The sequence below is a fragment of the Dipodomys merriami genome, unplaced genomic scaffold (genome assembly GCF_024711535.1).
Source record: "Dipodomys merriami isolate MVZ:Mamm:240054 unplaced genomic scaffold, mDipMer1.0.p SCAF_110, whole genome shotgun sequence".
In the NCBI taxonomy this organism is placed as follows: Eukaryota; Metazoa; Chordata; class Mammalia; order Rodentia; family Heteromyidae; genus Dipodomys; species Dipodomys merriami.
Window position 1 is genome coordinate 560,395 of NW_027202383.1, and position 27,203 is coordinate 587,597.

The 27,203-nt window shown below is 50.9% G+C and overlaps 1 protein-coding gene across 2 annotated transcripts in view; it reads left to right on the top strand.

Moving 5' to 3' along the window:
* The first annotated feature begins 693 nt into the window (after window positions 1-693).
* Asap2 (ArfGAP with SH3 domain, ankyrin repeat and PH domain 2) overlaps window positions 694-27,203 on the top strand; it is a 153,901-nt gene continuing 127,391 nt past the window's right edge. For both annotated transcript variants that reach the window (XM_070015232.1, XM_070015234.1), the window contains exon 1: window positions 694-858. In XM_070015232.1, coding sequence (XP_069871333.1) covers window positions 733-858 — 126 coding nt within the window. In that variant the 5' untranslated portion in view covers window positions 694-732. The remainder of the gene's footprint in view (window positions 859-27,203) is intronic.

Here is a 27,203-nt window from a genome sequence, read left to right on the forward strand (position 1 = left end):
GTCCGGGGTCCCCAGGCCCGGCCCCGCTCCCCAAGACCTGGGTGGGACTCGGGGTGCCGTGCCCTTGCCGGGGCAGCGTCGGCACGCGAGGTCAGGAGGCTCGGGACGGAGTCCCGCGCCCCGGCTCGCGGCCGCGCGGACGCCGGCAGGCGCCGGGCCTCGGCCGGGCCTGGCGTGAGCAGAGGTGCGGGGGGCGCCCTCGAACCCCGAACCCGGCCGCGCGACCGGCACGCGGAGACAATGCGGCGCGCGGCGGCCGGGAGCGGCGGGGCGGGCCGGGGCGCGCGCCGCCTTCCTTCCTGCAGGCCCGGCTCGGCTTCCCCGCGGATCGGCGGCGGCGAGCGCGCCGATTGGCGGCCCGGCCCGCGCCCCGCCCCGGCCCGCGCCGCCCCGCCCCGCGCCCGGCCGCCGCCCCCCGGCCCGGCCCCGCCCCTCTCCGCGGGAGGCGTCCGGGCCCGCGGCTGGGTGGCGGGCAGTTCCCGCCGGCTCTGCGCGCCGTCCTCGGGGCTCCCTCGGCGGGGACGCGGCGGCGGCGGCGGTAGCGGCGGCCCTCGGCGCGCGGGCGGGCGGACGGCGGGCGGAGCTGCGGGGCTGCGCGCGCCCTGCTCCCGCCGGCGGCCCCGCAGCGGCCGGCCCGCGCCCTGCGGCGGCTCCCGCGCCCCGCGCTCCCCTTTGTCCGCGGGCCGGAGCGGCGGCGGCGGCGGCTCCCCGGTGCCCGCGCGCGCCGCGGCGATGCCGGACCAGATCTCCGTGTCGGAATTCGTGGCCGAGACCCATGAGGACTACAAGGCGCCCACGGCCTCCAGCTTCACCACCCGCACGGCCCAGTGCCGCAACACGGTGGCGGCCATCGAGGAGGTGAGCGGCGGCCTCGGCGGGGCGGCTCCGGCCGCGGGGGCCGCGGGGAGCCCGGCGCCCGGCCCCGCCGCCCGCACCCCGGGGAAACTTTCCCGTCGCCCGGGGCGGCCGCGGCCGGCCGGCCCTGCCGCGAGCGGAGCCCTTTGTTCCCGTGGAGGTGGCTCGGGCCGCGGCTGGACGGCCCCCTGGGGCCTTTCGGGGACCCCGTCCCCGCCCTCGGCACCCCCGCCCGCTCCCGCGGTCCCCCGCCCCCGGCGCGGCCAACGTCGGCCTCAGTGGCGGCGCCGCGGCGAGCCGGGACCCCCGCGCCCCCGGGCCGGGGCGGCGGACCCCGGGCGGACCTCGCCAACTTGCCCCGAAAGTGAGTGGGGGGGGGCTGTGTGCCCCGGTGCCCGCAGCGCCCAGCCGTCGCGGGGACTCCGGCCGCCCTCGAAGGCAGTGCCAGGGGCGGAGGGGGGCGCGGCGGGGATGGGGGCCCTCGGCGGCCGCTCCCCGGGTCCCCGCGTCCCCGCCGCAGAGCCTGCGGGGCCCCGGGCCGGGAGAGCGCGGTCACCGCCGCACGGAGGGCCGGGAGGGCCGGCCCGGGTCCGGGGCCCGCGGCGGCCGGCTGCGGTCGGCCCCAGCCGCACCCCTCGCCCTCGGCACCTGTGAGGCCAAAGGCGCATCGCCCCCGCGCCGGGGGGACCCGCACCCACGCGGCGGCGGCCGGGCTCTGGGCCGCGGTGCCGCGCGCGGTTCCCGCCGTGGCAGGGCGGGTGATTTCGGAGGACGCCGGGCCGGGGCGCGCGGCGGCGGGGAGCGCGGCCGAGCGCCGACGGCGGACATCCCGCCCTGGAACAAAGCCGCGGCGCGGGACCCGCTCCGGAGACGCGCAGTGCGGTTCCTCGGCGGCTGCTTTATTGAACGCAGCCTGCGCTGAGCTGAGTGCGGGACGGCCGCCGCGAGGTTCCCAGGCGCAGCGCAGCCAGCCCTGCCCTGCCCTCCCTTGCCCTCCCCTGCCCTCTCCTGCCTTCCCCTGCCCTCCCTTCCCCTGCCCTCCCCTGCCCTCCCCTGTCTTTCCTTCCCCTGCTCTCTCCTGCCTTCCCTCCCCCTCCCCTCCCCTTCCCTACTCTGCCCTCCCCTCTCCTCCCCTCCCTTCCTCTGTCCCCCTTCCCCTCCCTTCCCCTCCCCTCCCCTCCCTCCCCCTCCCCCTCCCTGTTTTTGGCAGAAGAGAGCTTCCAGTCATCCTTTTGGAGAGTCCCGTGGTCCACGGGGGAGCCCTGCATTCTACTTTTATCAGGAAGGCTTAAAAATGATGCCTTCAGTCAGGGCAGGTGGGGATGGAATTTTCTTTTTGTCTGTCATTTTTTTTTTTTTACAAGTACCAGTTGAAAAGCAATAGGAAAATATTCAGTGTTTTAAAAATGCATAATCTGTAGTGCTTATAGAGATGGTTGCCATAAAAAAAAAAAAAACGATAGCTCAGTATTGCTGAGGGAAGGGAGGCCCTGTGCACAGATGCCTTTAAAAAGCTTGATCATATTTAAAGTTCTGTTGCATTTTCACACTGTAGTTTGTCAGTTAAATATTGTTAACACTGGCAGATGTTGGAGAGCCAGGCAAATAGGAGTTGCTATTAAAGTTGGCATGGTCTCTGATTAATTTTGGTTTTCAGTGGATAAATCCAAAGCTGCTTTTGTATGCTGTGGGGGAGATTACTCTAGAGTTCAGTTACTGAGCAGATTAAAGGGAAACTGGATTTGTTCATTTCGTTAAATTGCAAGCTTGCTTCAAGTTACCTCTCGGTGGAGAGTGGATTCAAGTCTCAAAAGTGGAAAAATTAAAGTCATTGCAGGGTTATCTCACTTTAAGTAAATCCAGTACACATGTTATGATGACAGTATATGAGAAGTTGGGATTATAACTAAATTTGAAAGTTGTTTACTTTCAGAGAGAAGTCAGCATGGATTGCTTTAATTAATGCATCCCTCCCAGAGTATTTAATGTTCAGTTCCAGTACCAAAACATGTTCTGTGCCTGGTATAATTACAAAGGCCCACAATATTTTGGTTTTAAGCAAGCATCTACCTTGTATGTGAGGATGAGACTTGAGAGTAATGGAACATAAAAGCTACACACCTAACAGAAATAAAATAATTTAAAATTTGTAAGCCTGTACTTGAATGAGGTATGCAGTAATTTTAAACAGATTAACCTTGGTGAAACTTGATTTCTAATGGAGGTTATATCTGCCAATAGCCATTTTCCAAATGAAATGTTGCTTTTTTGATTTGCATGCCTGTAGCTAAAATATTAGTAGCTACTTGGTGCTTGCCCTGAACTACAAACCTTACATCTGTTATCTCTAATTCTTTCCCTGATTGGGAGATGAGGAAGTAGATGCTGGGAGAGGTTAAATATGTTTCTCAAGGCTGTGGAGGTAGTAAGTGGAATTTGAACTTGGCTTCATGCTGTTTTCAGAAACTGCTGTTTCCTCTCGACTTTTTTTTTAAATTGTGAAAATACTGTACAGAGGTGTTACAATTACATGGACAAGGTAATGAGTACATTTCTTATCAAGCATTGTAGCCTCCTTCGTTTCCCCTTCCGGGCCCATTCCCCTCCCCCCCCCCCATCCTCTCAACTTTTAACAAGGATATATTCTCTGTGTGACTCCTTTGCCAAGCAGGTTCAGGTTCAGGCTCTGTCTTTACCACTTGCGTGAACTTGGTGGAGATCCCTAACATTTTCTCATTTTCTTAGGTTTACACTGTCTATCTTATTTGTGAGGATTGTGGCAGGGTGCCCAGCACAGGCTGGAGCAGACAACTGGTTTGTCAAATGCTAACTGCTTACCAGATTCTATCATAGTTACGATTTCCATGGGGGAGAAGGCAGGGCACCTGGATGAACAGTTGAAGGAGCGTTCTACACAAGAAGTTCCCATGTCTCCCCGTGCATACCATTTAACCAGTTTGCTGTCTTGGCAGCAAGCAAGAATCATAGCTGTGTTTTAAAATTTTCACTTGGTGATTACTTTCTCTTTGGATGGAGTAATTATTTTTGCATAGTTAGCAAAGTTAGCAAAGAGAAAATAAGTAGTTGTGGCATAAATCTGAAAAGTGAGCTTTTTTTTTTTTTTTTTTTTTTTTGGTCAGTTGTGGGGCTTGAACTCAGGGCCTGGGGTGCTGTCACTGAGCTCTTTGGCTCAAGGCTAATGCTCTACCCCACACCACCAACTTCCACTTTCTGGTGGTTTATTGGAGAGAAGAGTCTCATGGACTTTCTGGTAGTGGCTAGCTTTGACCAGTGATCTTCAGATCTCAGCCTCCTGAGTAGTTAGGATTACAGGTGTAAGCCACCACTGCTTGGCTAAAGTGAGCCTTTTGTTATTATTATTATTGTTGTTGTTGTTGTTATTTTGTCTTCTTTGAACCTCTAGGCACTTCTGAATATTCTAAATATTCTAAAATAGGAAAAAAATTGTACACAGACTTAGAATGTTGGTGATTTTAGTTATGCTCTCTTTAATAGCACCATCCAGTCAGCTTTGCTTATTTGGTATTGATGTAGTTTTAAAAATAAATTTGATGTTGACTCCTAAGTATTAAAATTTAATCTACTTCCTTCCAGAGCCTTAATTCTCTCCTGTGTTATCCTCGGTTACTGTGGCAATCTCTCTGCTATCCTAGCCCAGTGTGCTAGCTGCAGCAGGAAAGCAAACATCTGGGCCAGGCCGATTCCTGTGGGCTTTGTTGTCTGTGGGGTCAGATCCTGCCCAGCAGTTGTAGTGGGAGCCAGGCCTTGTGCATTTTCCACAACCTTGTGGTTCTGAGCCCTAGCTCTTGGTGACTTGTTTGCAAAGCAGCTTCTCCAAATTCCAGACTCACCGATTTTTGGATCTGTGGTCAGGAGGACAGACACCCTTCTTGCCCAATGCATTCATGTTCTTGGAAGTGAGCTTTTAGGGGTCAAACAGGGCCATCTTTTTGTGCTGTTCTGAAGTCTGAATTTAGGACATTTTGAGTCAGGGGAGAACTTGTCTTCTTTAGCTTCTCTCTTAGGGTCAGGTTAAAGTCCCAGGTTCTAGGTCCTGCCCTTCATTCATTCAGCTGAATGGAAACCTGCTTTGCTCTGTTAGTTGGAAGGATTAGAACACCGAGAAGAGCCTGGTGCCAGGAGCCTGGTGCGGTGGCTCAAGCATGTAATCCTAGCTAGTGAGAAGGCTGAGATCTGAGGATCTTGGTTCAAAGCCCTGGTAGGAAAGTCCGTGAGACTCTGAACTAGGAGAAAACCAGAAATGGCACTGTGTCTCCAATGGTAGAGAGCTTGCCTTGTGTTGAAGAGCGGAGGGACAGCACCCAGGCCCAGAGTTCAAGCCCCATGACTGACAAAAAAAAAAAAAAAAAAGAACACCAAGAGGAAATACATTGTCTTAGTGAAAGAACCTACTGTTGTCTAGGGTAGAAACAGACATCTGCAGGCTGAGCCTGCCCTGCCCGCTGTCAGCCTCCCACACTGCTAGCTAGGTGCTGGTGCCCTGCCCTGCCCGCTGTCAGCCCCCCACACTGCTGGCTAGGTGCTGGTGCAGCTACCCAGGCTCTGGCCTGTCACAAATGTTCAGTAGCCACATGTGATGAATGATGACTGTATTAGATGGTGACAGTTCTTTTTATTTTTATTTTTGCTGGTCTTGGGGCTTGAACTCAGGCCCTGGGTGCTATCCCTGAGCCTCTTTGTGCGCAGGACTAGGGCTCTACCACTTGAGTCAAAGCCACTGCCGGCTTTTTGAGTAGTTTATTGGAGATAAGAGTCTCACGGACACTTTTCTGCTGGGGCTGGATTCGAACCATACTCCTGAGCTCTCAGCCTCCTGAGTAGCTAGAATTATAGGTGAGAGCCACCACTGCCCTGTTTGAATGGGGGAAGAGTTAGAACATTTCCATCATTGAAGAAAGTTCCATTGGACTGGGCAGCTGTAGACCTTTGTAATTCCAAGATGGTTTATGAACCCCATCAGCCAGTGCCAAGCCTCAGGCCCCACACTAGACGTGCTGAGTATGACGCTATGTTTGAACCGGCCTGTGCAGTGCACCAGCCCTTGAGGACACTGTCACAGAGCGTGAGCTGGGACTGTACTTCCGAGTTGCCTGGGGCGTTTATAGACTAGAGTTGCTTGGCCCCACTCCCTGCAATTCTGATCTGATTGTTAGGGTGAGGCCTGGAGGCGTCCACATTCTTGGGCTCCTCCCAAATAGGGTTGATAAGGACTGATAAACAGGTGCTTATGTAAAGTGAGGCCAGCTAGTGATCAGAGCTGGTGGTCAGGAAACTGAAGTTCGGACAAAGGCTGCAGGGCCCAGGACACCAGCCTGGAAGATGTGTGGCTGGAGAAATGTGGAACAGGCCTACGATGGGAGCAAGCAGACTCAGAGCTTGTGGGGACAGAAGAAAGACCTGTGTCCCAGGCCAGAGGGAGGGCGCCTGTCAGAGGGCTGGGCAGGCCCGTCACTTAGGGCTTTGCCTGCCTTGAGGGGGTGGGGGGGCAGAGTCTGGGTTCAGTTGTGGTGTGAGGGAAGCTGTTGGAGGGCTTTGAGCTGGGAGTGAGGTAGCTGATTCATATTTTCATTTTCTAGGTGGTGACTCCAGGGAAACTAGATGAGCAGAGCATGGGAGAAAAGAGGGGACCAGTGGGGCTGGCGGGTGGAGGATGGCAGTGTGGCTGGCATGAGAGAGTGGTGGCGGTCTGTTGGCATGTGGTTATGACTGTGCTGGTGGCGTGTGGCCTCTGCCCTGAAGGAAGGGGCCTTGCATGGCCCTGTGCTGCCGCTGCCGCTGTCTGTGCTGCACACCTGTGTGTTGCGCAGCATGGCTGGCGGGGAACTCCTTATTACATCTTGCTGCACACACTGAGCCAGGAGGGACTGAGGCCGGCTTCGGGCACTGGGCAGAAGATGGCTGGCAGTGTCCTCTGTTTCTGAGCAGGTGATAGTAGGTGGCACTCTGGTGAACATGTGGTTTAGCTGATTTCAGAAAGGTCTTTTTTTGGCAGAGGTGGTGGATGAGGATTGAGCTGCCTAGGCTGTCCTCAAACTCACGAACCTCATACCTCAGCCTCCTGAGTTTCAGGGATTACTGGTATGGACCACCATGTTCTGCTCAAAAAAGATGTTTTAGGCTGGGCATTAGTGGCTCACGCCTGTAATCCTAGTTACTCAGGAGGCTGAGATCTGAGGATCACGGTTCAAAGCCAGCCTGCTGGGCAGGAAAGCCCGTGAGACTCTTATCTCCAATAAACCACCAGAAAACTGGAAGTGGCTCTGTAGCTCAAGTGGTAGAGCACTCATCTTGAGCAGGGACAGCGCCCAGGCCCAGAGTTCAAGCCCCATGACTGAACAACAACAAAAAAAGATCTTTTAATGATAAAATACTTAAGGTTTCAAAGGAAACCAATTATGTTGAAGCCAAGTTTCTAAAATTTTCAGAATTTATGCCATGCTAAAATGTGGTTCTTTACTAATATGGAGATTAGTTTAGTAAATACCGCAGTTGTGGAGTACTTTAGAAACAACGCTGTGAGACCTTTCTGGTAACTACAAAGGGACGTCACTGTATCTTTTATTGGAGTCCCAGGAATTGCCAACTCCATCATGGTGTGTCACTCTCTCTCTTAATTGCAGAAAGTGTTGAATTTCATTTAGACACTAATGAAATGCAGGCAGATGTACATCTTTTCTTCCGTCCAAGTTTGTGAACCCTCTTGGGTATAGGCTCAGAATTCCAGGCTTGGTGGTGGTAAGGTTATTTGAGTTGTTTTTTGGAGTGATTGTTCAGCAATGTGGTTAAAACTTCATTCTGTCCTTGTCCTGATTTGGTCCTAATGGTCTTGGGGAGACCATTAGAGCCAGTGATAGTCTTATGAGATGCTACAAGTGTGCTGGGAGCGCTAGGGGCTGGGAAGCTGTTTAGGCCCCCTGTCTGACTTCAGGGTCAGCCTTGGCAGCTTCCCTGGCCTTGTGGGCTAGTCCATACACTTGCTATCACACACTTGTTTTAGAGTTCAGCAGACCTGCAAATTCACTCTCACCCATCCTGTAATGAGGACCAGCATCAGGTGGCCACTGCAGGGCAGCTCTTCTGTTTGCTGTCTTGTTTGTCTAGCCTGTCCTATGCTGTCCTTGATGTAGGCCATGCTCCCGTGTGAAATGAAGGTAGACTTGCAGGCACCTGCTCCCAGGGTAGCCAGGGTCCCTGGAAGGCGCATTGTTTATGGTGAGGTTGTGTATGAGGTCGTAGATGGGAGCTGCTCTGCTGTACCGATGTGTTTGGAACAGCAGAGCATGGTTGACATGGACACCAGTCCGTATTGATCTTTTCCCCCTTTGTCTTTATTGACCTTAAAAAAAATTTTTTTTTTGTTTGGTTCTAGACCTGGGGCTTGAAATCAGGACCTGGACACTGTCCCTGAGTTTCTGTGCTCAAGGCTAGCACTCTAAAACTTTGAGCCACAGCTCTGCTTCCAGCTTTTTTGTAGATAAGTGTCTCATGGACATTTGGGCTGGCTTTGAACCACAATCCCCAGATCTCAGCCTCCTGAGGAGCTAGGATTACAAGTGCAAACCACCAGCACCCAGCATCATTGGGCTTTTATTATGTTCCAGGCCTTCAATATGTTCATTAAAGTCGGTTTATTTACTACAAAAACCTGACAAGGTCTGGAGAAGTTGGGCAACTTTACCAAGTTCCCAGGGATGGGATGTGATGGGGCCACGCCACGGTTCAGATCAAGTGTTTTGACACCAGTCTTGTCTTTCTGCACAGCAGACCCTGTGCCTGGGAAGGCCTTTGTTTTTGGGGCTGGCACCAGCGCTGGCTCTTCTGGTGGTTGATTTTGGTGAGTGGTATCTCCTGCATTTCCTGAGTGGGTGCGTCTTCCCTGCCTCCTCTGTGCGTCCTGGAGAAGACTTTCCTCCTTTTTCTCTGCTCTGTGGGCATGCCCGGCTCTGGGGAAGGGATTAGGCCGCAAGGGCTAGCGTCTTTCACGCACTGGCAGAAGGGCCCTGCAAACAGTTATTAATGATGTCATGTCATCTTTCCACTCGATACCGGAGATGGCTTTGTCAATAAGATCAGCTCGGTGATGAAGTGACGGATCCCCATGTCTTTTAGGATTCTGTCTAGTTTTAGGATCTTGGGGACTCTTTCCCTAGCCTCTTAGAAGAAGTCACAGTTTGGAATTTAATGTTTTTAGTGAAATGACAGTGGCCGATATTTTTCTGGGCTTTAATTTTGTGTTAAGAAATGTATTATGTCTGAGGTTGGTTATCCTCTTAATCCTAGGAGGTAGTAGGCCTTTCTCTGTTTTGAGGTTAAGGAAACTGAGGCTCGCAGGAGTTACATGACGTCAGGTTCCCATCCTAGAGCCAGGAGACACTGTTGGGAGATTAGCTGTACTGCCCTTCGTGACCTTCTGATTGGCCCTTTGATGCCCGTGTCAGTCTCCTGCCAAGGTCTCTGTTTTCTGTGAAGGAGGGCTCTTGGGATGGGTTTGGGTGGGTTTGTGGGTGTCCTGGGTGCTGGTTGGTGATTGTTTGTTGACTAGTCTTCATTGTTACTGAGTTAGAGGTGTGACTTCCTAGCTGCAGGTCATCAGACACTTATCCCCTAGGGCACTTAGCATCCGAGGTGCTTATTAAGTGGTCTTAACTGCAGGTAAGTGAGTTAAAGGATTGATCTGGCTCCCTTAGGGTGGAGGGTTCCGCAGCCCTGGCGGGACTATGTGTAAAGCACTCACAGGCAGTGTTGCTTTGCATCAGCAGATCTGTGCTTGGCGAGGTGGCCCCGGTGGGTGACTCATGGATGTGGCTCTGCGTGTCTAGGCAGACTCAGGCCAGGAGTTAGCACCCTGCTTCAACTTACAGGACTTCCAGAGAGATTTGGAAAGGAAGGGAGACTCTCAAGTCTTTGTTCTATGTTTCTCTGGGTCTCTCATCTGTTACTGACCCCCTGCTGTGCCTGAGCATGTCACCACTGGTCAGCTGTAAAAGCAGAGAAAGGATGACATCTCGAGCCTTTGAGCCTTTCTAAAGGCTTTGCTACTATCTGCAACAGTCATTTCCCAAGACAATATTGGGACTTGAACTCAGTCAGGGCCTCACATTTTCTCTCAGCTTTCTTGTTCATGGCTGGTACTCTACTACTTGAGCCATGCCACTAGTCCAGCTCTATTTGCTAGTTAGTTGAAGATAAGAGTCTCACAGACTTTTCTGCTCAAGGCTGGCTTGAACCATGATTCTCAGATCTCAGCCTTCTGAATAGCTAAGCTGGTGTGAGCCATCAGCATCTGGCCTGCACCATAGTCATTCTTGCTTTACTTTTCCTGACCGTTTGTGGTTTTTCAAGAAGTTAGAGGTCAAAGTGAGCTTTACCTCACCCATCTGCCCCCTTTGCAGCCATTTTCCCCTAAATATTCCTGGAGTCACTATGTCCATTGGTCCTGAGCTGGAATTCTCTTAGGTACATGCTGGCTTAAGTTTGAGACAAACTCCTAGTGTTGTTGTTTTTATTGTTGTTGTTTGTTTTGTGTTTTGTTTTCAGTCTTTGTTTTCAGATCTTGATTTCTTGATTCCCTCTTGAACTGTATTCTTTGGTGAAATTCAGGCTGTGTTACTGCTCATAGTTTTTATGTGTGGACTGGTAAGTGTGACGGTTCTATCAGGGTTCTAACAGCTTTTCCCTAGATTTGGGAGTCAGTGTTCCCATCATTGGAAGATGTGCTGTTGTAGGGAACCAGCGATCTCACATTTGCTCTTTGGAGTTGTCTGTGGAGTGGAGAGACTTCCAGCTAAGGAATTAGGGATCTAGGTTCCAGTTCCGGTTGATTTTCTACCTTAGTGTCTGACCTGGAGCCAGGCACTGCCTGTCCAGCCTCCGGAGCGAAGGTGTGGATTAGATGGCCTCTGGCCGGCCTTCCCGTCTGGAAACTCCACAGTTCTGCTATCTCACACGTCTCTGGAATACATGATAGGAACAGATGTCGGCAAGTATGTCTAATTTATTGTACTGTGGGTACTAAATCATTTCTTCAAGTTGAATTTTGAATTACATTGTTTAAAACAAAGCATTTCTTTGGCTTCTTGAGTAGAATTCAACTCAGTGATTTTTAATATATTCACAGTGGTATAGCAACCACCATTTAATTGTAGAACATTTTCAGCACAAATAAGAAACTCTACACTCATTAGCTATTACTCCCACTCTCTCCTCTCCCCGCCCCTCCCACCGCTGACCTGCCGTGTTTATGGATTTACCCACTGTGGATATTTCACATACTGTGTTTTAAGTTGTGGCCTTTTGTGTCTGGCCTCTTAACATTTGCTGAGGTTGAAGCATGATTCTACTTCATTATTTTTGGTGGTGGGAGGCAGCCCTGGGCTTGAACTTAGGGCCTGGGCACCGTCCCTGAGCTCTTTTGCCCAAGGTTAGCGCTCTACCACGTTAACCATCGCTCCAGTTCTGATTTTTTTTTTTTTTTTTTGCTGCCCAGGCTGTCTTCCAGCCTCCTGAGTAGCTTAGGAATACAAGTGTGAGCCACCGGCACCAGCTTAGCTTTGTTCTTTGTAACTTATTTTTCTTGCTTATTTGCTGGATCAGTTCTTAGTTATCTTTAAGTGATCAATGGTGCACAGATTGGAACTCGGTATTCTTTTTCTGGGTGCTGGATCTGAGCTCAGGGCCTGTGCTCGCGAGGCTCTGCTCTCCCACTTGAGCCAGTCCTCTGTGGCTCAGAGACTTCACGGAAGGACCGACTTCATTACAAAGCAACTACATTTGACGTACACGGCTGCATTTCATTTCCCTTACCTCACTCCCTGTTTGGGTTCTGTGTGGACAGAGACGACGGGAAGGCATGCCTTGCCTGGTCGTGGGCTGCGGCGGGAGTTAGCGGAGGGGTCTCTGCGCAGGGCGGGGAGGGGGGTGGTTTGGAACCACTGGGGAGGTTCATAGTTCAGCAGGAGCTAGGCCTCAGCGCCTCGACATTCAGCTCCTCCCCGCCCGCCGTCAGCCCAGCTGCGTGTCCTCCATGTGAGCATCACCTTCATTTGTTCCCCATGAGCAAACTGCTCATCTTGGCAAAAGGTGTAGATTTGAGATTCCTGGTGTCTTCCCCCCACTGTGAGTTCCTTGTTCTCTCTGTTGGGAATGAGTGAGATGTCTCCCTGCTGTGGTGAGGCTGTCCACACTGTAGGTCTTGATTGTCGTGGGTCATGAGCGTTCTGCGTGGAGCAGTCCCCTGGATCTGCTTGTCCACGGGGAAAGCCTCGGGCAGTGCTGAAGGAAGGTGCTGCCCCTCCCCCCCCCTGTCCTTCATGACCCCGGCTCCGCCTTTCTCTTGTGACTGCATGCTATGCTGCAGGCTGACTTTCTCATCCACTCTCCTTCGTCTCCCCCGTTGAATTTTCTGTTGACTTTGACTCCTTTTTCTGTTTCAGGCCCTCTGCTTCTGTTTCTTTTCTTTTTGTGTGTGTGTGTGCTGGTCCTGGGGCTTGAACTCAAGGCCTAGTACCTGTTCTTTGCACTTTTTTTGCTCAAGGCTAGCACTCTGCCACTTCAGCCACAGCTCCACTTCCAGCTTTTTTGGTATTTAATAAGAGATAAGAGGCTCTGGGCTGGGAAGGTGGCTCAGTGGTAGAATGCTTGTCTTGCATGCATGAGGCCCTGGGTTCGATTCCTGAGCACCACATAAGCAGAAAAAGCCAGAAGTGGCACTGTGGCTCAACTGGTAGAGTGCTAGCCTTGAGCTGAAGAGCTGAGGGACAGTGCCCAGGCCCAGAGTTCAGTCCCCATGACCACCACCACCAACAAAAAAGTCTCATAGATTTTCCTGTCATGACTGGCTTTGAACCAAGACCCTTAGATCTTAGCCCCCTGAGTAGCTAGGATTACAGGCGTGAGCCACTGGTGCTGGCCCTGTTTTCTTTTTAGAAGTTGTTTCTGTGAGGGTACTCGGGAGTGGAGCTGCAGTTTGGGGTTTCAGGCAGACATCTATATCTCTCGAGTCACACATGTAAGCTGATGCTTTGGCAATGTTTCCCACCACTCTGCTTTCTCTCAGGTTTCCAGAACTGGGCTTATTGTATCTCATCAAATGATTTATTATCTTTGGTAACCATGTTGGAAGGAGCTTAGTTTTCAAAGTACATAGTTTTCTTTTTTATGGTCAGAACAAGGTAAAGGAAGTTTGATTGATCCAATGAGAAAGTGGCTTTAGCTGTTGTTACTAATAGGAAATCTCTTAAGGACCCTGTTGTATTGCTCTTTTAATTTATGAGCCTTCTTGGATCTGTGGTGCATCTGTACACTAAGTCAGTAAGGCCTGATCTGTCATGTTCAGGGCTTTGTTTCTGCCTCCAAACCGCCATGAACTGCTGCTGTGTTTTAAGTGTCTAGCTTGACAGTCTGCTAGATTTTGGGTTGAATTAGGGAGTAGCAGTGTCAGCAAATGAGTGTTTCAGAAATGTGCCACTGTTTTCCAAAGGAAAATGTGCTGTGAGCTGAGCCGAGCTGCCCGCCGTGGAGCGTGCCTGCAGGAAGTGAACAAGACCCTGGATGTGGGAGGAAGGTGGCTTCTTTGTAAAGCCCATTTTGTTTCTCTGTAGGCCAGAGGCTGGTCACCCTCAGGCTCCCAGAAATGACCACACGGTGCAGCAGGAGCCGCTGCGCCCCAGCTCTGTAGCTGAGGCCAGTGCAAGGGTGGAAGAGAATTAGATCAGCTCTGAAGGTTAGGACCAGCTCCTACTCCTGGAGTCCCTCAGTCTCACTAAGACACAGCAGGAGGAAATGACTGGAGGGCCCTTTGCCCTGAGGGGCTGGAAAGTGTGTGCTGTGTGATCCACTAAAGAAAGCCATGAAAATAGCTTTTTTTTTTTTTTTTTTTGCCAGTCCTGGGGCTTGAACTCAGGGCCTGGGTGCTGTCCCTGAGCTTCTTCTGCTCAGGGCTAGCACTCTACCATTTGAGCCACAACTCTACTTCCAGCTTTTTCTGTGTATGTGGTACTGAGGAATGGAACCCAGGGCTTCAGACATGCTAGGTAAGCACTCTACCACTGAGCCACATTCCCAGCCCTAGCTTTTGAATTTTGCTGTGTAATTTTGAGCTTGAATTCACTAAGAAAACAACTCCTTCCTGTAGCCTTTGCTCAGCAGAGGTTTTGAGTATGTCTTTGAGGATGGTGTTTGGGCCATGGCAGAATCACTGAGACATCTGTCTCTACAACACATAGTCTTATGTGAAGACAGCCTTGACCTAGGGGTGTGCGCCTGAAGAGAGCGTCCCTGTGAGTGGCTGTGCCAGGGTGGCAGCTCCCCAGCCAGCTCACGGTGTTGTGGCATTTCCAGTCGAAGTGCCCCTGTTTGCAGTCACATGCCCCACCCGCCTGTGTGACTGAGTTTGCCCAGGGTAAGGACCAAGAATAATTCCACAGCCCAATGTGGAGCACACTGCGTGGTTCTCTGACGGTGTCCGTTGACTGCCAAGGGCCAGGCAGGTTTTCAGATATGTGTCTTTGCCCATAAAAGGGTTGCTGTATAGTTGGAAACAAATTCATTTTGGTCAGCAAAATTAAGGTTGTCATGTCATCTTTTGAAACATTTTGGAGAAAAAAGGATTACTGAAATGTCTGCTCTGTAAAGCATTGCAACTGGGCTGGAAATGTGGCTTAGTGGTAGAGTGCTTGCCTCGCATGCATGAAGCCCTGGGTTCGATTCCTCAGTATCACATACACAGAAAAAACCGGAAGTGGCGCTGTGGCTCAAGTGGTAGAGCACTAGCCTTGAGCAAAAGAAGCTCAGGGACAGCGCCCAGGCCCTGAGTTCAAGCCACAGAATGGCCAAAAAAAAAAAAGCATTCCAACTAATAGCTAATTCTTCATTAGAAATTATACCGATCTATCTCTTTTACAAACCTGCCCTAACATCCCCCCAACCCATCAGGACTTCGTTGCTGAAGTAGTTAACTCTCTGACTTGCTTTGTGTGGCCTTTTTTTTTTTTTTTTTGGGGTCCGGTCGTGGGGCCTGAACTCTGGGCCTGGGCGCTGTCCTTCAGCTCTTCAGCTCAAGGCTAGCGCTCTACCACTTGAGTCACAGCGCCACACTTCCGGCTTTTTTCTTTTTGCTTATGCGGTGCTGAGGAATCCAACCCAGGGCCTCAGGCATGCAAGGCAAGTGCTCTACCACTGAGCCACCTTCCCAGCCCCCCCCTTTTTTTATCTATTACCCATTCATCCTCTGTCCATCTATCCATGAGGGGACAGACCTAGAATGTCTGTTCTGAAGCATAAAGCTATAGAACAGGGTGGTGACCACATGGCCCTAGGCACCCCTTCTGTGCTGGAGTGCTGGCTTCCCTTGTGTGTAGAGGAGGAGTCTTCTCCCAGGAGGACTGGGGCGGGTTAGTGTGAGTTGGGATAGGTAAGTCAGAGCAATGCAGATTAGGTTGGGTCACTCACATGAGTTTTTGTTCAGTCAGCACCGAGGTCAGCCTGCAGCCTGATTTTGTATGCAAAAACATATAGTGTTCACTGCTTTTAAGGATTGTGGAGAAAACTCCAAAACAAGAATCCAAAGACTAGGCAACAGAGATGGGGTGTATATGACCCACAAAGCCTATGATAGTTATTTGCTATCTGGACATTTGTGGGGAAGATGAATCCCATCCCTGGGTTAGGATATAGAGTTCAAGTCAATGGAGACCTGTACCAGCTCCAGCCATGTATCTAGTAGTCCATGTGGCACATAGGCTCCTTTAAACACCTTACTGTAGGGACCTGGTACTGTACCTATGGGAACAGTTTTTCTGTCCTTGGAAGTTTATCTTAGGTGAAAACAACTACTTTTGCCTTTGCCTCTTTGGCTCTGATTTTACCTTGTGAGGTTATAAGAGCGTAGGTCAGAGCTGGATTGTGGAGGGCTGAGCTTTCCATTGGGAGTTGATTCAGGAGGTTGCAGGGAACTGTTACAGGCTTTGGGATGGAGTGGTGGTCTGAGCAGAGGAAGCTGGTTTGGCATAAGAGGTGGAGAGGAGGAGACAGCTTCATCAGGAGAAGGGTCAGGGCCCCATACACCAGTGGGAGACATTGGCCACCAGACGGGAGTGGTGATGGGAGTCTGGATTCGTGCATTGAATTAGGGCCTGCATCCTCTTTATTGGAGTTACAGAGGAAGGAACGGGGTGGGGGGAGCAGTAGACAGATTCTACTTCTGGAATATAGCATTATACTCTGCATATGGGAAATAATCAACCTACTAGCCCTTAACATGCTACCATCGCCTGAGTGGGGTTGGCTGGTGGGTGGTTTGTTCAGGCCTTGCTTGCACGCTCATAGGCGGTGGCTTTAGGAGCTCCTGAGCTGCAGAGAAGGAAGAACAGCGGTTTTGCCAAGAAGATGGAGCATGTTTCAGGGATTCACTCCTTGAAGACAGGGATGGTTGTGTGTGTATGTGTGTGTGCGCGTGCATGCGTGCGTGTGTGCACACATGTCCTCATGTATGTGTCTCTGAGCCCACAGTGCGTAAGAGCACTGGAGAGTATTTGGTGTTAGGGAGCTGGACTCATACAGAGCATTAGCTGCATATTGGAAGTGAGCAGTAAAAAAGGCTAATCTTGTCTATACCTTTAAGGAACCTGTTGTTTAAAAAGATCAACTGTTCATCCACTCATTGAACCTGTTTATTTATAGAAAGCCTATTCTATGCACGTGTCCACCGCAGGGAGCTGAGTCCTCCTCCCAGGCTGAGCACCCTGCAGCGGGGTCTACCTGCCACTTTATTTTATTTTTATTTTTTGGGTTCGGTCGTGGGGCCTGAACTCTGGGCCTGGGTGCTGTCCCTGAGCTATTCAGCTCAAGGCTAGTGTTCTACCACTTGAGCCGCGGCGCCACTTGTACTTTTTCTGCTTATGTGGTGCTGAGGAATCGAACCCAGGGCTATGTGCATGCAAGGCAAGCACTCTACCACTGAGCCACCTTCCCAGCCCCCCTGCCACTCCTTTTGAGCTTTTCTTCCCAAATACTGTTGGCCTTTTTCTTGATCAATGTCAGTTTGGCAGTGACTTCAGAAGCCCCTTCCAATCTGGGTTCTGTATAGTGGAAAGCCCAGGCCTGCTGCCTGGCTTTGGAATGCAGCTGGGGTGGTGGGGAGAGGAGTCAGCTGGACAGGACACTGGTTCCTTCTCAGAGCTCCTGCCTGGCTGCCCTGCATGGCTACCCTGAGTCATGTCTCTTCCCTCTTGAGCCCTGTCCCCAGGCCATGTGTGGATGCGTGGCTGGACTAAGAACAGGTCATCAGGGACCTGGGAAAACAACCTGCTGCCTATCTGCTTAAGTGCCAGCAGTCCATTTGCATGTTCTGACCTTGCCCGGAATCACCAGTGCACTCTTTCTGCTCCCCCAGGGCCTCGTAGTGGCTGGAGTTGGAGAGAGTTTGCAGGGCACGTTGGTCAGGAGCCAGCTCTCATGTTGGGGCATCAGCGAGCCCCTTGGGTGCCTGGAGGTGCTCCTGGGCCAGCGGGGACAGGGTGCGGATCAGCCAAGCAGAGATGCTGCCCGGCTGGCAGGGTAAGGGAGCAGCTGCTTGGCCCCCCCTCCCCCCATGGACCTGGGATCTGCTCATCCGCCTCCCAGTGTCCCCTGCTCTGCTGTGCTCTGTTACCAGAGCCTCTGTACCCCCAAGCCCTGTAGTTTCAGGGTGCTTGGCCTCTGGCTGCACCTGTCAGCCCCTGTGTCCTGCAGTGTCCCCCCATGAGTGCTGCTGGCCCTCACTGGATATGATTCAGCGGCAAGCCTCCTGCAGGACATCAGTGCACCATTCACACCGTGGTCCCACTTCCTGTGTTTGTGTTCTCATTTCCTGAAATTAGTTACAAATTCCTGAGAGCAAGAGCTCATTCTTCTTTTCCTTTTTATTTATACATGTCTATTTTCAAAACACTGTTTGGGTAGGACAGGCCCTTGAGCACGTTGTACAGCCAAGGAACCTTCCTTAGTGAGACAGTGGTCCAGTGAACCATCTTTCTTTTCCCCAGAAGCAGCTCAGTATCTGATGGGAGGTACTCAGTAATCTCCTTGGTCTGAAAGTAGCTTTATTATTATTAAGTAGTTGTACAAAAGGGTTGTCATGTTTTTGTTTAAACAAAAAAATATGGGTATATTGTTTGTGTGCATGCACACAGGATACTTGGTGCTTGCAAACTTCTTTGTCTGATCTTTATTTTCAAAAGGATTCCAAGTATTGAGTGTTTCTTCTCGTATGTGACTGTCTTTAAAAATGATTGGAGAAGGGTTGGGAAGGTAGGGCTTAGTGGTTGAATACTAGCCTTGAGCAAAAGAAGCTCAGGGACAGTGCGTAGGCCCTGAGTTCAAGCCCCAGGACTGGCCAAACTAAGAAAAAAGAAAGAAAGACTGTAGATGCTTCCTTTTTTTTTTTTTTTTTTTTTTTTTTTTTTTTGCGTCAGAAGCGCATTTGTAGTCCTGGTAACATTAATACTGGTGGTATAAGCTGTCTAGGGAAAGGTGATGCTTGTTCCCAAAAATCAGATGATAACAAGGTTGGCGAGCGCAGCCAGGCGGCATTATGGATGCAGGGATAATTATACTTTGAATTCAGTGGGGTAAATCTTTTAATGTAAGGTCTTAGGAACTCCTGAATTTTCATGTACGGTGTAATCCTTGGCGTGTGTTTGATAAGGTGGCATTCTTTAGCTAGTAACCCTGGAGAATCTTGAATTATATGCCATGGGAATGGAGCATTCTCTTGAGAGGCTTGAATCCTTCAGCGTATGTGTGCTGCTGTCGTCTGTTGGGGTGGGTTACTGGCGCTAGCTTCCTGCCCACTTGTTTGGTGCTAGCCTCCCAGACAAGAGATGGATTTAGAGTGATAGCTAAGTAGTACCCAGGCTTTGAGCCTATGAGTGTGTTCCCCCCTCATCCCATTCCTCCAGCTGCCGTGTTTTGATACTTGGTCTCTGCTCTGTCAGTGGGCAAGGGGTGGGGGGTCACAGCAGGAGTGAACCCCCTTAGGGAAGGGCTGATAGATGATGTGTGTGCTGGACAGGGTGAAGGGCAGCTTTCTCCTGAGCACACACCACCCGTGAGGTACAATCAGCTGGTTTCTTCCCATCAGCCATCACTTGGGTGAGAAATGGTGGTGCCAGCGGAACACAGAATTTACAGACTTTCAGAGACAAGCAGGGTAAGCATATGACCTCACCTTGATACCTAGTGTGTGCAGATTTATACTGCTTAGCATATATTCTGAAAAAACGAAACGATTACACAGGGCACCTGAACAGTGAATTTTGAGCTTGATCAGAGGTGCGCGGGAGTCTCGTTTGCGCTAGGCCTCTCTCAGGGCTCTGGGCTCCCGCCCCAGAGTGCAAACACCCTTGGCTCCCTTCTGCTGGCTGTGATCTTTGGCCCAGGAGCTTCAATCCAGACTGAAGGGCGCTGAAAGAGCACTTTGGCAGTAAAGTGATGTTTTTCTTTTCTAAAAGTGTGTCCTCCCTCTCCCCTGACCTCACACCCTGGGACAGAGGACCACGTGGGTTCCAAGACAGAAGAGTTGGTTGTGGGGTCGCTGGCTTGTGAGGCTGACTGCTCTGGCCTGCACGTAGAACACTGGAGACTTGTAGAGTCTGTTGGAACAGTGACAGAGCTCCAGAGCTCCTTGTAGGAGAGAAGGACAGGTGCTGGAAGCCAAGGGCAGAGGATGGGGGCAGGACAGGTTGCTTAGAGAAAACCAGGACATGTGGAGTCCGGCAGCTCTGCCTTTCCATGTTCATTGTAGGCTGAGGTGGGGGTAGGGCCTTGGATTGATGGCCGGCCAGTTCAGCAGCGCTGTGCTCATTGGTGTTCATCAGTGTGGCTGAGGAAGAGAGAGAGAGAGAGAGAGAGAGAGAGAGAGAGAGAGAGAGAGAGAGAGAGAGAGAGAGAGAGAGAGAGAGAGAGAGAGAGAGAGAGCGAGAGAGAGAGCGCCCTACTGCACAGGGTAAGGGACTGCTGGTTGAGAATTGTTTGATGATTTCTGCAGAGAGGTTTGCGTTTGTCCCTGTTCTTCATTGAAGGTCTGCTTGTGTTCTGCAGGCACAAGGGCGTTTACTGATGCGAATAGAGCCCTGGATTTCTGAGAGTTCACGGTTTCTGAGTAAACAGACACGTAAACAAACAGTTACAGATGCAGAGGCAGTTGCTATGACAACCAGAAATCATTCATAACAACCCGCAGGACTGAACGGGGCTCCTGGCAGGGACTCAGCCAGTGACAGAGCCCTGAGCAGGCTGTGGTGGGTCAGCTCCGAGCCTGGCTGGCAGGTGTACTGCACGCGGAGAGGTCTGCCAGGAAGCACGGCCTGCGAGGGGAGGGCTATGGAGCCTGCAGCAGGAAAACCTGCTGTGCCTGTCTCCCCCGAGGGCAAGCCAACAGCTCGCTTCACTGCAAACAGCTATGGGGAGAATCGGCCTCCCCGAGGAGTGGCAGCAGGGAGGGAGAGCAGCTTCTGAATGTGGACCTGGGCTCTGCAGAGAAGTGGAATGCTAAATATAGCTGTGCAGCCCCTGAGCGACTCTCGGTGTACGGGAGGAAGGGAAGCTGCTCTCCTCTCCAGGGAAGGCAGTTAGGAAAGCACCTGCATTTCTAATTTTGGGGCTGTGACCAAGGCGCTGCTGTGGGCGGCAGCAGCCAAGCCAGGTGCAGGCACTGTCTGTGCGGCCTGCGCTCGGCCCGGCCCTGGTGCCAGGGGTGCCGCGGGCTTGCTCCAGCACCTGGACTTCGGGCAGCACAACCCCTTACCCTTTCTGCAAGGAGGTGGCTGTGCCTCCCTGGCTGGTTTGCGGTTCCCCTGAGCCACTTCCTTCCTTTTTCTGGGTAAGAGGAATTTCCTCTTCCTGCCAGGGGGATGAAGGGAGAGAAAGGCGGTGGGTGGCTGGGTGGTTCTGGCTGCTGGAAGGGTTTGGTCGTGTGAGTCTCCCTTCTCCAGCCTTGTTAACTCCAGGGAGCAGGGCACCATTCACCCCAGCCCCTCTCTGGGACTTCAGACTCTGCCTTTTTTGGTGGTCAAGAGGGACCTGTTTTAGAACTTAGGCTTTGCTTTGAGTCCCGGGTGTCTGGTGTATTGGTGACCACTCGGGGTTTGTGTTGTGATATGGTACCGTCTTCTTAGAGAAATACTGTGGAGTATTCAACCGACAGTGTCATAAAGCTGCCGCAGTCCTGAGCTCTGCCCAGTCCTGGACACCAGTCCTCTGGTCACACTGTTGCTGGCTCTGTGCTTGTTTGTCAGCTTTCCTAGGGCTGGGAGCCTGCCATACACTGGTCTTTGGGTGTCCCTGTCCCCATGTGCGTTCTGTTGGTCTGTACCCTCATGCCTTCTTTCCTCAGTGGAGAGCTTAGCCCAGCCTCTCCCTTGCCACCACAGAGGATTAGCAGCTCTCTTTGGGCAGTGGCTTCTCACTGGCATGGTTTGCTCCAGTTCTCATCCTACAGATTATTCTATTAATCTTTCTTGACCAGGACCTTTTTCTTAACTCCCACCCTGTCATCTTGTGGGTGGGCATCCTGACCTTTGGGTGACTGGCCAGACTCTGGCCATTAGCCCTGCACAGTCCAGCCTCTACCACTCCCAAGCCCCGTCTGTCCAGAACCATTGTCTTTCTCCTTGGTCACCTGCCTGGCTGCGTTCCATCCCACTGGAACAGTGTGGCTCCCTCCTGACCTGGCCTGTGCCCTTCCCCCACAGCACGTACCACCCCCTCACATGGGACCTTGCCTTCTGTTTATATGTGTTAAAACGTAAATGCTATGTATAAATACATAACACATTATAGAATGCTCTATACATAATGTATAACTCACATAATTATACATAATGTACTATATAATTACATAATGTACATGTTATATATGAATATATGTAACATTTAAATGTATATGCTATTTATATGTATATAATTTTTTTTGATGCTGGTCTTGGGACTTGAATTCAGCTCCTGAGTATGTCCCTGAGCTTTTATGCTCAAGGCTAGTGCTCTATTAGTTGAGCCACAGCTGTGCTTCAGCATGTGTGTGTGTGTTTGTGTCTGTGTGTGTGTGTGTGTGTGTGTGTGTGTGTGTGTGTGAGAGAGAGAGAGAGAGAGAGAGAGAGAGAGAGAGACAGAGAGTGACAGAGAAAGAGAGACAGAGAGAGAGATTGGAGATAAGAATCTTATGGACTTTCTGCCCAGGCTGGCTTTGAACCACCATCTTTAGATCTCAGCCTCCTGAGTAGGTAGGATTATAGGTGTGAGTTTACAAAACTTTTTTTTTTTTTTTTTTATGGTACTAGAGATTGAACCTAGGGCCTTGCACATGTATGTATTTAAGTTTGTTGTATTTATGCCAGTACTAGGGCGTGGACTCTGGGCTCACCCTTGGGTTGGCTTACTTGTTTGGCTGCTGCTCTATCATTTGAGCCATGCCTCTAGTCCAGCTTTTTGCTGGTTATTCTGCTCCAAACCTTGGACCTCCAGATCTCGGTCTCTAGCGTAGCTGGGAATGTATGTGTGAGCCCTCACCACATGACAGTACTTTATTTCTTGCAGTTCTGGGGTTTGCACTCTGGTCCTTGTACTTGCTAGGCAACGTTTGAACTGCTGGGCTTCCAGTCCTCTAGCCCTGTGTTTTTATTTTCCATCTCCCCTCCACTTTGTTAGATCAAGAACTTCATGGAGGCTGAGGTCTTTGATCATATTTAATGATGCATCCCCAGTAGTTTGGATTGTGTGCCTGGCATTTCACATGTGTTTGAGAATTGTTTGTTGAATGCATAGAACTGACAAGCAAATAGAGCTTAGATCGAAAGGAACAGAACAGGATTCCTCAGAGTTGTGTGTGTTATTTTTTTCTTTGAGAACTTATTTTCTGGACTTGAGGAGCTGGTTTGCAGAGGGTGCTGAGGTGAAAGTTGAATTAGTGAATATAGATCTCTCAGAAAGCGCGAATGTTGGGCCCAGTCATCCTGTGAGTAAGGGGTGACCTTGGTCCTCTGGAGGAAGGTGAGACGTGTTTCCAGATGTCGCTTATGCCATCACCAGCTGGGCTCCACGGAGTCTTTGTGTCTCCAAATTGCCGTCCATTAGGAAGGGGGAATGCTGCCAGTCTGTGCCCCTTACTTCTCTTACTCAGTGGGATCAAAGCAGTTCCGCCTTAGAGAGATTCAGAGATACGGCTTTGAAATGGTCTGATTCATCCAGTCATTGTCTGGGAAGGTTGGGAAGTTAACCTTGCCGAGTGGCTTTGGTGATAGTGATCAAGGTCCTGTGGCAGTTTTAATAGAGGCTGGTATTATGTGAGGGCTTTGAAGAGTCTATCAGATCGTGATGGTGTTGAGAAGCCGTGAGTACCACCTGCTCTGTCACTGTTTTCCTGTCTGGTGGGAATTACTGGTTTGTCAATGTTAAGGTTTCTAAAATACAGATTGTAGGGCCACCTTGATGAGAGGTGGTTATATTCTTCGTGCTGTTTTCTTTGTAAGTCCCAGTAGCTCTTTAAAGTTTTATAATTTTTTTTTCCAGAGATAGCCCTTTGTGAATTCTTCAGATTTCCCTCCTTTGTAGCAGCTGTAAGGTGTGTATGGTGGGCTGGGACCCGCGTGCTTTACAGAAGTGGAGCTGTGCTCTGCCTTGTGTTGAAGCCAGCTTCAACTTCACCAGCTGACACCGATGTTGTCCAGGGCAAACACCCTCGCTCACTTGTTTAGCAAGTACTTCCATCACACGGGATGCCAGGCATGAGGTGTTCAACAGGTGCTGAATACATTCACCCTGTGTAGCATCCTCGTTGTAGGTGCTGTAGGTACACCTGAGTTCAGAGAAAAGGGGAAGTCCCATCCTGACTCCTGTCTGGGAGACACTAATAGCCAGATGCCTGGAGACAGGATCTGTGTGAGGATCCTGGAGAGTGCTGGAGCTACCGCTTCTGTCTGGTGGAGGGGTCTGTGCAGGGCCATGTGTGTGGTGAGTGTGACAGTGAGGAGAGGCTGAAAGGGAAGAGATCTCTGCTGCGGTGGTACCAGGACTGGGAGGGGCCCTCCGGAGAAGTACCTGCCCACCTGCTTTGCAGATCCAGAAGCTGAGCCGTCCCCAGTTGCAAAGCCCAGGGTTTGGCTGAGAGCTGAGGTGCAGGAAGGTGGATTTGTCTGGGGCCAAGGTGCTGGACGGCTGGAGTTGGGTAGGTGGAGGTCTGGCATACAGGCTGGTTGGCTGCTGTGGGGCCATTGTCGAGGCTCGGCCAGCAGCCGACTTCCGGCCTCTGAATTCCTGATTAGTCTTCCATATTGTCTTTTTGTTCTCTCTCTTTAGAAATTCTCTCCCACACCTTCCTTCCAGTGGATTTCTAGAAATACCCTATTTTTCATGACTCACTGATTGAACACATCCTGTTTGGGGAAGTGTGGAGAGGAATGCCAGAGCGGGGTGTGTTGACTGCCCGTGATAAGCCATGCCGGCAGGAGACCGCGCTCACGCTCTCTCTGCCTCCTCTGACGCCCCGGACGGCTGTGTGGTTCCAGATGCCACCCCACAACCCTGGCCTGACACGTGCCTGCTGGAATTTCCCTCCTGTGTGTGTCTGGAGTGACTAGTGATGGAACGAATCAAATTGCAGAGGGGGCCTGGAGTGTGCACCTGGCTGGGTGAGGTGGCCTGTCTTCTGGGTGGGTACCAGGGTGGCACTGAGGGCATTGAGGAGCAGGGGCTAGCTGTCCCCAGAGTTGCTAAGAGGCTCACGTATGAGTAGCAGCTGCTCAGTGGGGTGGATGTTGCACCCAGGGCAGGACGCAGGTCCTCTCCTTGGATGGCTCTGATTTTGCCCATGGTCTGCTGTTGGTCACGTTCATGGAGTTCGAGTGTTGCCCATTCTCTTCTGGCTGGGTGCTGATCAACGTGAAGAAAGAAGCAGCCTTTTGTGTGGCTGGAGGCCTTTGGCATGCTTGATGGGCATGGAGGGAGAGGTGAAATAGCAGGAAGGGAGGAGAACAGGTAGAGTCGGGGGCAAGCCCAGGCACCAGGAACTGGAGGTGTATTCTCAGTTGTGGCCTGTGCTGGGAGGTGTGGCCAGCCGCCACAGTTTGGGCCCCATTGAGTGGCAGTAAGATAGGCTGTGATGAGGATATGGAAGAAGCAGTTGGATAGTTGTGTCAGATGCTCTGAACCCAAAGGTGCCACGGGGGTGGTACCAGTGGAACTTACTGGAGGCCGAGGCTAGAAATGCCTTTCTGTGCATGGGGAGGGGTAACAGATGCTCAGCGTGGGCAGTCCTTGCCCGGGGAGGGCGGGGAGACGTGCTTGATGGTCATGGTTGGGGCAGGGAGGAGCTGCTGGAATTGAGTGGGTGGAGGCCAGCGGTGCTGCTGGGCCTCGGCCACCACCCAGTGCTGATAGTGCTGAGGCCTTGCTGATGGGGGGGGGGGGGGGTAGCTGGGGTACTAAGTGCAAGGCACCAGCTCCCTGGTGAAGGGGCGGGGCTTGGTGGGCCTGAGAGTGTTGGGTTGGTGGGGCGGGGCAAGATGATGTGGATCGTTGTTTTTTTTTTTTTTTCCTTTTCAGTTGTGGGGCTTGAACTCAGGGCCTAGGCACTGTCCCTGAGCTCTTTTGCTCAAGGTGAGTTCTCTACCACTTTAAGCCACAGCACCACTTCCAATTTTCTGGTGGTTTATTGGAGATAAGAGTGTCATGGGCTTTCCTTCCCAGGCTGGCTTTGAACCATGATCCTCAGATCTCAGCCTCCTGAGTAGCTAGGATGACAGGCGTGAGCCATCCATGCCCAGTGATATGGATGGACATTTTCAGAAGCTGAAGCACATGTGTAATCAGTGCCATGAGGAAAGAGGTGTCCCCCGAGGTCTCAGAGGTGTGCCACACTGCCCTCAGACTCTTCACATGATGTCTTTGTCTCTGTGAGGTTTTTCTGTCACATAACCTGTGCTGGGACCCTCTTTTGGCAGTGTATTTTGATATCTTGTGTTTACAGATTAATAAAATTAAAACTGCCTTAGTACTTGATGTAAAGAGTCTGAGTAATTATTGTTATTTGTGTGTGTGTGCTGGTCCTGGGGCTTGAATTCGGAGCCTGGGTACTATCCCTGATCTTTTGTGCTAAAGGCTAGCGCTCTTATCACTTGAGCCATAGCTCTACTTCTGGCTTTTCTGGTGATTAGTTGGAGATAAGAGTCTCATGGACTTTCCATCCCCTGGCTGGCTTCAAACCATGACCCTCAGATCTCAGCCTCCGGAGTAGCTAGCTACCAGCACTCAACAGATTAATTTATTTTTATAACTATTGTTTGTATAAAAATTATTCTTTTTACTATTCTTTTATTATTATCTTTAAGTAGTTGTACAAAGGAATTTCCATTTAACAAATCAGTTTATGAATGTATAAAAATTCTTGAGTAATTACTTCATAGGGCTAAGTTCGAGAGCTAAAAGGAATTTAAAGATTGATAGAGCTTAAAAAATTAAAGCAGCTGTATCATTTTATGTACATAGGTATAGGTGTGTATATGTATACATGCATGTTAAAGACACATGGTGTGTTTTACTTTTTCTTTTGTAAAATACCCATCCTGCCTTTAAATGTTTGCAGCTACAGTTTATTGGTAGCACAGTTGCAAATAATAGTAATAACTATTATTCTTCCTCATCCTTGTCTCTGCCCTTTACTGTGTCAGAGCAAAGGTTTATTTTCTTCTGAGGGTATGTGACTACTTCTGGTTTATTTCTTGACTAATATTCTGCCTTAAGCTGATGAGCGTGAGAGCCACGGAGGGCTTCAAGTTAATGAGATTCTTCCGAGCTGGTGTTGAATATGGGCTGGGGTGGAAGACAGGCTGACTAGATCAAGGCCAGCAAGAACATGTGATTAGAGGGGAGGGGAAGAAGGTAGGAACAGTTGGAGGAACAGGGGCAGAATCCAGGAAAACACACTTTTCTGGTTTGAGTGGGTGGAAGGTTTGAAATTAAAAAAAAGAAAAAGCACCCCTGTTTTGTACATGCTTTATGGCTAATGCTACTTTTGGCTGTTTGCTTTCATAATCATCAGTGAGAATGGGAAACTTTGAGCAAGGCCTCGACCCTGAGGTTGGACTAGCACAATTCTCCCTTACAGTGTCTATTTTATTTATTTATTTATTTATTTATTTATTTATTTATTTATTTATTTATTTATTTATTTATTGGGTCCAGTCGTGGGGCCTGAACTCTGGGCCTAGGCGCTGTCCCTGAGCTCTTCAGCTCAAGGCTAGCGCTCTACCACTTGAGTCACAGCGCCACTTCCGGGT